At 40.8% G+C, this 9,512-nt stretch overlaps 1 protein-coding gene across 5 annotated transcripts in view; it reads left to right on the forward strand.

Annotated features, from left to right (window-relative positions):
- PDGFD (platelet derived growth factor D) overlaps positions 1–9,512 on the forward strand; it is a 157,459-nt gene that overhangs the window by 137,739 nt on the left and 10,208 nt on the right. For all 5 annotated transcript variants that reach the window (XM_009274619.2, XM_009274621.2, XM_009274623.2 and 2 more), the window contains one exon: positions 2,082–2,296. In XM_009274619.2, the coding sequence (XP_009272894.1) occupies positions 2,082–2,296 (215 nt within the window). The remainder of the gene's footprint in view (positions 1–2,081; positions 2,297–9,512) is intronic.

Genomic DNA, 9,512 nt, shown 5'->3' on the forward strand with positions numbered 1-9,512 from the left:
GCCTCTAGAGCCAGGAGGGGGGCTGCGCCTTGCCCACTCGCCTTCCCTACGCGAACTGCCGAGCAAACTGCAGTGCCACGCTCTTCTGACGCGCCACGCCCTGTTTGCCCACCCTGTTCGCCACGCTCTGGGTCGCTTGCACTCCCTGGGGGCTGCTCTTGTATATGGGGGGGTTTAGCCGCCGTCCCTCTTGTCCCCGCCCACGCTGAGCCAGAGCTGCCGCTCGTCAGGAGCTCCCTCCTCTGTCTCGGGGGGGTGGGGGCTGGGGCACCCTCTCACCCCCTGCGCTTTTGCCTTCGCGGGTTTTGCCGCGGTTTTGCTGCTTTAGGAAGGGTCCCCCGGCACGATCCTCCGCTCCGGAGCCCTTTGCCTCGGTGACTTCGCCATTCAAACTATTCTATGATTCTATTTGTCAGTGAGACACGGTGTTTCTGGTTTCCAGTTTTTCTTTTTTTTCTAAAATTTGAAGATCTGAATCAAAAGAAGATGAATTTTTCAGCTTTCAAGCTCGATGAGTTCAAAATGCATTTTAATTTTCTTTCTGGTTCTCAGTTTCAATCCAGAGGACCTCACTTCTCAACACAAGTTCACATGTCCTTCAATCATGATGATCAGAGGGCCGGAGCACCTTTCCTATGAAGACAGGCTGAGAGATTTGGGGTTATTCAGCCTGGAGAAGAGAAGGCTCCGGGGACACCTTATAGCAGCCTTCCAGTACCTGAAGGGGTCCTACAAGAAACCTGGAGAGGGACTTGGATAGGACAAGGGGTAATGGGTTTAAACTGAAAGAGAGTAGATTTAGATTAGATATAAAGAAGAAATTCTTCACTATGAGGGTGCTGAGGCACCAGAACAGGTTGCCCAGAGAAGCTGTGGATGCCTCATGCCTGGAAGTGTTCAAGGCCAGGTTGGATGGGGCTTTGAGCAACCTGGTCTAGTGGAAGGTGTCCCTGCCCATGGCAGGGGGGTTGGAACTAGATGATCTTTAAGGTCCCTTCCAACCCAAACCATTCTATGATTCTCTGATTCTATGATTCAATCCTGAATGAATTATTGAGCTTTTGAAGACTTAGTTGGTGGACAGAATCCTAAGGAAAAGAAGAAAGTAGAAAAGGAGGGAAAAAGAAATCGGAAGACTTCTATAGAAATAAAACTCATGAAATTTGCTACTTTTATCTGTCTGTGTTACAGTTGTGGAAAATGTATTTATGGAAAGTTTTGTTTTGTTTCATCTTTACAAGCTAAAGCTAGAAACAGCACTTAAACTCACAGCTGATTGATAGTCTATAAGTTATTTTTATGGTTGGCTTTACTACTTGTTTACATGACACATCTCACAGAGATACCAGGCATTTAAACATCAACCAACTACTGGCATTCAATGAAGCTCATTATTTTTAATTGTATTTATTTGTATGCCTATTATAGTAGCATTTACCAGTTGAAATTAATATTGCCTAGATTGATTTCTCCATCAGTTATCTAGACTCTATCCATAAACAATACAGACAGGCAACTTGAGAAAGCAAGTTGCGCCACCTGTGCTAAATGCCCTTTTGAGGAAGGGATGAATCACTCTCCAAAGACGTTTCTTTTCTGACCACAGGAAGAGCCTTGTTTAAAGTGTTTGCCTTTTGTATACCTGCAGTTAGGCCAAAGGAATTGGGTCTATAATAAAAAAACAAGAACTCATCATCTAAGTAAGCCAGGTATAAGCGGGGGGAGGAAGATAGTAGCAGAAGTAGAATCTCTTACCCAAGGATCCAGATCAGTGACAGAGCAAATAAAATAACCAATCTTCAGCTTTCAGGCCAATATTTTATTTCAAGCCTTCCCTTCACCTTTATAGTCAGCGTGAGCTCTGCTATGGGAATCAGTGGGAACAGGATGAGAGCCTGGATGGCCACCTGTAATGATTTAAAATTGGTGGGTTTATGTTTATCTGTTCAGAAATCACTGCTATACTTCACATATTTTCCAACCAATGTCACATCACTTTGTTATTGGCTGCCTGGGGAACGGTATAAATTAGAGGAGTGTCCCACTCAAACCTTACTAATGAAACGTCTTTTGCATTGCAGTTGACCTGGACAGGTTGAATGATGATGTGAAACGTTACAGCTGCACTCCAAGAAACTACTCTGTCAATTTAAGGGAGGAACTGAAGCTGACAAATGTAGTTTTCTTCCCTCGCTGCCTCCTTGTCCAACGCTGCGGAGGAAACTGTGGCTGCGGGACTTCGAACTGGAAATCCTGCACATGCATGTCAGGGAAAACAGTGAAAAAATATCATGAGGTATTTTCACTTTTTTCTTTTCTTTGGTACTTCTTTTGAGTATTTATTTCTTACATGGTTTCTGAAGGCTTTTCTCAGAGCTATGTGTGCTGCTTATATTGATTAGCATGTTATATTGATCATGCTATATCATGTTACATTATCATTATGCTATACCATGTTATAGTATCATTATCATGTTATATTATCATGCTTATATTGATTATCATGTTGGTTCTGCAGTGCAAAAATCAATGGGCAAAAATCACTGACTGCAGTGAAGTGTCATAGACAAAGATGCTATCATTTGAGAGAGACCAGAGTGTTTAAGTGAATGCTCCCTGTGGTCACCACTCTTCCTGAGGTGAAGGATCTGCTAGGCTTCCAGACAAGTTCAGGTAGCCTGAGAGTGCAGCCTAGACTTAGATAACGACATTGCTGTTGCTGTCCATGCTAGATACCAGCTTGATACCTTGTGGAGCAGCATTCACACCTTCCACTGCAGTAAGCTATAGAGAGACACACACCCATGGAGTCAACCTGCAAGAAGGCCTGATTTTAAATAAGTTTAATATTAATGTCTTTAATGTCACATTACAATATATACAAAGCAGCACAGCTTCAGGATACTGCAGTTTCTCTTTTTTCAGAACTTCTATTTTCTTGATGAATTTCTGCCTTTGGGATATACGGTGGATACAAATAATCGCCCAGTGATTTACGTTTGGAAGTGGTGAATGAGCAGAGTGGAAGGAGGTTATATATGTGTTAGAAAGGGATGTTAACAGGTATTTATGGGTAAGTTAATTTAGAAGAAGTTAGAGAGAACTTTTGCCACCTCTCTGTGTGGATGCTACCACAGCATCCTAGCAAAATTTGTGGCAAGAATGAGGCTTATGTTGGACTGATTTTTCTCAGCGAAGGACTGATACAACCACTGGAAATACTCTTTTTAGTAACACAGAGACGTGTTCCTTGAGGCATTTGACTGCACTTCCTCTTGTTTTGTGCTATATCTTTTAATCTTATGACCACGCTTGGAAATGACAATTAAGTCACTTGTAAACTCTCTTCCCTTCCAAATTTATTACCTGTAGGAAGCAGCTGAACCTTTCAGCCTTAGCTTTTTTCCCACTCAGCAATTTTTTAGGAAGGCAAAATTTTTGCATAGGAACAAAGTCCATCATATTTTTTTTTAATCCATTCAGAACACATTTAGAGAGGAAAAAACCAAAGAGCATTTTATATTCTTGCCTCTAAATCAGTATTTTCAGAACCTGACATGAACAATGTTCACTAAAGTGAACATATCTAGGAAAGTTACTTGGTGTTATCCTTTCAATTGTCTGAAAGTAGGTAGCTGCATGCCATGCTGACTTAATTTCTGACACGTATCTCTCATAAGAGCCTGATTCACCATTTGGCTTAAGTCTCAAGTGAAAATGAACTTTATGGACTTTAAATCTGGATATGATGTGGGCTCATACCGTAAAGGCATTAACTCGGGAGACCCTAGGGCTGCAATAGAAGGCTGTTGAAGGTCAGACCTTTGCCTTGCTGTGAGCAGTGTGGTTACTCTTTTCGAAGGTAAGAGATTTTTCTCACAATTAACTGCAGAATACAGCAATACTGCATATCAGCTAGGACTAGAGAATAGTTAATATTTTATCAAATTTTAAGCAGGATGCAGGATGCAGGGGATTACCAGGACCCTGGTAATTACAGAGCGGAAAGCCTTATCTCAGTGGTAGAAAAGTTAATTGGAAAAAAAATTAATAGGTATAAAACACCTAGATGACTATGAGCTGATAAAATGAACTCAGAATGCCTTGTGCATGAATAAATATTTAGAGCACCACAACATTGTACAAGAATGCTAAAAGAGCTGGCACCTCCTTCAGAGAGCAAACAGTCGATCAGACAAGATCAGACGTGGATTAGAAGATGGTTAAGAGATAAAGAGCAAAGAGGTGGAAGAGATGAGCAATTTTCTACATAGGAAGTGGCTACCTGTGGGTGCCCCCAGCACACAGATTATGTGTCATTTCATGTATGATCAATCTGGACGGAGGTGAACAGAAAGGTTACAAAAATGACAGCTAGCACAGGAAATAACATACTTTAACAGCAGAGAAGGCTGCGAGGGATTTCAGAAGGCCTGTGTAACTATTTATAAATGCAGTTTAGAAAACCAGCAAGCATTAGGATGAGCCGTCTCGACTATTTATTCATATAACACTGGGTGCGTGAGGGGAGGAGGGAGAAACGAGGGGTGGAAGTTGGACTAAAGGTCAAGTAGTGAATCACTGTGAAGAGCTTCAGGAAAACAGTTTAGTGCAGTGGTGATGGGAAAAACACCCAAGTGACAGTCTTCTGCAGGAATAGAGGTGAACAGGTAATAACAGAGCAAATATTTATTATGGCCTGGATAAATTGGTGGGGTACTTATACTACTGGGTTTTGACCGTTGGTGCTTAGAAGGATACAGGCAGGAGTAGAAAAGATATACAGAAGCAGAAAACATACACCAAGAGAGATACAGGAGAAGATACACATCAAAAACATTTGTAAGGAAAGTGGCTCAAAAGTTTTGGATCACTTCATTTAGAAAAAACTGAGAATGAGAGAGGACACAGTGAAAGATAGAAAATAGTGAATAGTATCTAAAGGAAAATTAGGTCTTCCTAAATAATCTTTTCCTTAAGAAAAGAACAAGTAGAGTCTGAGAGAGATTGAAAGGGAACTAATTTAAAATGATAAAAAGTAATTTGATTTTTTTGCACAGTAAATCTATATGGAATTTCAATGCTTAAATATGAGTGGTGCATAATTCAGAAGGATTCTGAGGGAATTAGAAGTAAAATATAAACTAAAGAATCCTGGGTCACATCTGTATCAGAACTTAAGCCACCTATTTGACAGTACCAGGAAAAAAAACACCTGATTATAAACATGTTATCAAGCACTTATTTTTTATCAGGTGTTTGGGAGCATCTGGGACACCAGAATATCACACCAACCAGGTATTGGTCAGAACTAGGATGTCATGACATATGTCTGCTGCAAATTAATCACTAAATTCAGGAAATTCAATATTCACACTAATAAATCACTGCTAATTTATTTCTCTAGTCCTTTGTTCTTTGAAAACCATATGAATTCAAGACAGCGTTTCAGTTTTAACATTAAATGGCTTTTGTAAGTTTAAATTTAAACTTAATCCCTTAGGGATGAATTAACAGCTCACTGAGCAGAAATTTAGCCAAGTGGCTCCCATTAACATGAGTGGAAGTCATGCAGATAAATTCACGTATGACATACTAAAGATGTGTCCATTACTTTTAGTTCAAAATATTTTCCACTTTAGTAGTATTATTATTATTAGCCACGCACAGCTAATCAGTTTTATACTTTATTCTCCTTCGACACTTAACTCTAATTTTATTTAAATGCCTGGCAGTAAAAGCACTGAGGAGGGGCCTCTCGACATGCCAGTTTTAGAACCATGGAGCTGGTTTACTCTTTTAGAAGCCAATGTGAAACCCACTAACCTTAATCAAAAAGCCTTTAGTTGCATAACGAAGGACAGAGCTTTATGAAATCCCCAGCGCTGTTAATTTGGTTAAAAATCTCTGCCTTCTGCTGCAGGAGAATGTAGGCCAGATTCAAACACAAGTCTCAATTACTTTGATTTACTTGCAAAAGACACCAGAAGGAAGTAAAAGGTAGTGGAGCAAAGAAGGTGTTTGTAGCAGCTGAAATTGAATCCTGCAGACCCCAGACCACTTCTCTTGCCAGGCTGATTTTGCCTAACCGCTATCCTGGAGCTTCATCCACTGAGCTCTTGTACCCACCAAAGCTACTTGTCCTGCACATGGATATGCTTGTCCTCAACAGTAGAAATGCGACTAGAAATCACTTAAAAGTTGTCTGGCATTTTTGAGCTACCCAGTATTTCTGGGTGAGAAAGACAGGCAGGCAAATTTTCCAGAAGCGATAGGCTCCTTTTTGGCTTTGTAGCCAGTGCCTTGCAGTGCCGGAGTAGCTGCATGCAGGCAGCTGTGGGGACACTCATGCCAAGAGTGTTTGTTGAGATAGAGCCTTCTAGTCCAGAAAGATTCAAGGTTATCTTCTCCTTATGCTCTTAATGTTTTTTAGTTCCCCCTTAGTTCCTACTCAAAGCCTCACACTGTACTCATCACCAAGTGCTCCCTCCTAGTATTGCAGGACTAATAGCTATCACGTGTAGCCTTTAATTTCCCCAAGCTGTGAGTGCTGCTCCAGTTCCCTGAACAGACTGTTCAGCTCTTTCCTATCATGTCCAATTATAAGAAATAATGCAACAGCGGGGAAAATGAGAAAATGAGAATGCCACGGTAAGGGGTATCTTTTTCTTTATTGCCCTGGGAAATGCTAATAATGAGCTCTCAGGTCTTTTTTATAACCTGGAAGTGTGCCATAACTTTACCAAAACACTTAGCAGTTTCCAGAAGTAAATGGGTTCATAACTTGAGTAAACAGATAGTTTTATGGGTGGGGTTTTTTTGCAGGAGTCTTGTGATGCTCTGTGGTTTTCCACAGCTTCTGGGTTTTCTTGAGACCAGAGCTCATGGGCAAATACTCATGACTTACCACATAGAGTGTCATGCACCCTGCAAACCAAACAGTCCAAGTGCTGGCAGTGTTTCAAACATCTCTTGGGCACAGTCTACCATAAGTGATACCGAGTTAGGTCACAGGGCTCCATGCAAGGGAAAGATAAAGCAATTCATGGAAATGGATGCAGCACACCTTAGTCAAATGCTCACGTCTACTGTTGTCTAACTTGCTAAAGGGGAGCTGAAATGAAAACGTGTTTTCCATTGCAGTGCATTTCTTTGGAAATGCCTGGAGCCGCTCTTTAAAGAGCGGGGGGCTCTAAACCTGGAGATCGCTCAGCCCAGAGAAGGTGTGGGGGAACGCAGGCCAGGACTCAATGCAGCTTGGGCTGTGGCTGTGCCATCCACCCAGCATGCACATACCTCAGAGAAACAAGAAATCGGTTTCCCATCTCATTGCTGTAACTGATGAGATGTGAAATGAGTTTCCATGAGGAATAAATGCTCTTAAGGTAGCAACCAGAATTTGTCAGAGTGTATAAACCTCCACATACACAGTGCTGAGCAACACAGCTAAAAGGCGTATAAGGAAAAAAGCAAAGTGGTGAAAGCTGATCGCATCTTTTACCTGTTTACTTGTCTCTTCTGTAAAGACTGATGCATTTTTCACTGTCTATATGGTGCTTCTCTCCTCCCGCTCCCTTTTTGAAGCATTATACCTCCATTCAAGTTTCATGACTCGAGCTTGTCTGGTGCCTTCACAGGACATACATGCAATTAATTCTCAACGGCAAGGTTTAGATTAGTGTTAGGGTGGCTACTTCATAAGCTCTTGCTGCCCTGAGAGAGATAGCAGGCACCTCAGAGTACCTACACAATACTGAGTCTTGCACAAGTTGCTGGGGCATAGAAACAGCTTTAACTGGACCCAACATTGTAAAGGGAAAACAAGACAGTAGGGAATATTATTGGGGAGAAAAGAACAGGGGAGCAGGGGAGAAAATAAAAAGGTGACATGGGACTTCAGTAAGACAGAGGAGTTGTTGCAATGGAGTTAAGAAATGTAACTAATAGAATTTGGTGTTGTGTGGGTTGTTTTTTTTTCTTTTTTTCAGAGAAATGAGAAGCAAACCTTAAGGAGGCACTTGAGAGAGCAGACAATAATTCTCACCCTCTCTTTACACAGGAAAACATATGATAACTGGGCAAAAATGATACAAATGCTGCTGATTGATACAACAAAGGAAATTTGCTAAGGGATTAAAAAGAGCTAGCATCATCAAACCTGTGTGCAAGGAATATAGTCTGATTGTTGTATGTCCTGGAGTTGATAGTACATGTATAAAGGAGATAAAAGGTTGTTATGGTAATAAAGGCACAGAATTAACCTGACAAAAGAGTTAATGCATAGAAATATTATACAAGAAGCAGCAATGGGTTTTATTTGGAATGCAAATACAAGGAAACAGAATGAGTCAGAAATGACTGCTAGGTCACAGGATGAGCAGAGAGAGCATGCAGGTGCAGTGAGAGAAAAAAGGTTCATTTTTTACTAGATGAAAATGAAAGTTCTTGGGATAACATCTGGAAGATAAGCAAGTGAGACATCCTGTGATACATGTCTGGGCAGAGAGGCAATTTGGAAAGGGGGAACACCTGTATCTGGTCAGTGCAAAAGCAATAGCTGGAGCCATAATGCGTGACAAGATCACCAAAATGAGGGTCTTGTTGATGTCACGTATGTCAAAAACATCATAGCTTTAGTGACTCTTTCAGATGCCTGAGTTTTAAGCCAATTAAAATTTTTCCCATGTTTGCTGTGTTAAAACCAGGTGTTTCTTATTCATACAAATAAAAAAATAGAATCAATAATCCCACCTACATTTAATAATCCCTTAGTTTGAATGCTACCACTGATCAGCAAACAAACTCTTTTTTTTTGTTCCTGATAACCTATAATTATCTCTGGTAAGAAAAAATACAGCTTTGGGTCTGTGTTGTTATTTTAGGGTATGTTCCTACTAGAATAAAGGTCCTTATGCTAAATTATGAACCACATTCCCATAATGCTTGGTTTCTTATGCTCAGAGCACAGCTGAATTGTGTGTGACCTTTGAATTAGATAACTTTCAAAAATTGTGGAGTGAGATTTTTCATCTGTATCAGAACTTGGATCTGTGTTGAATGTTTTGCACTTTTGATGCTTCCTCTTTCATGAATCTCAGACTAATGTAATTTGGTTTGCATGCTAGAATGATGGTATTTTTAGATGAGCAGAATGAGATTAGATAATGCTGCATAGCAGGATTTTAAAATAAGTTCTGCAAAGTACAAATTTCACCCTCTAAAATAGCATCAAGAGTTGCTCTCCATCCTCTGTCACTGGAATATGAAGCTAACCAGATATTTGGTAAGCCATAGTCATGTTATTGATTATCTGTGGTCTTCTTAAGCTAATCAGAAAAAAAAAAAAAGCTGATTTTTGAGTGAGGCTTCAGATTTCTATTGATGTTTAAACTACTGGTCAAGAAGGAAGTCTTAAAGGCGCAGGAGCAGGCTGTCCCTGTACGCCGTAAGAAGAACGGGCGGGGAAGACGACCGGCCTGGCTGAACGGGGAGCTCTTGCTGGGACTTGGGAA

This window comes from Aptenodytes forsteri, unplaced genomic scaffold (genome assembly GCF_000699145.1).
Source record: "Aptenodytes forsteri isolate BGI_AS27 unplaced genomic scaffold, ASM69914v1 Scaffold352, whole genome shotgun sequence".
Lineage (NCBI taxonomy): Eukaryota > Metazoa > Chordata > Aves > Sphenisciformes > Spheniscidae > Aptenodytes > Aptenodytes forsteri.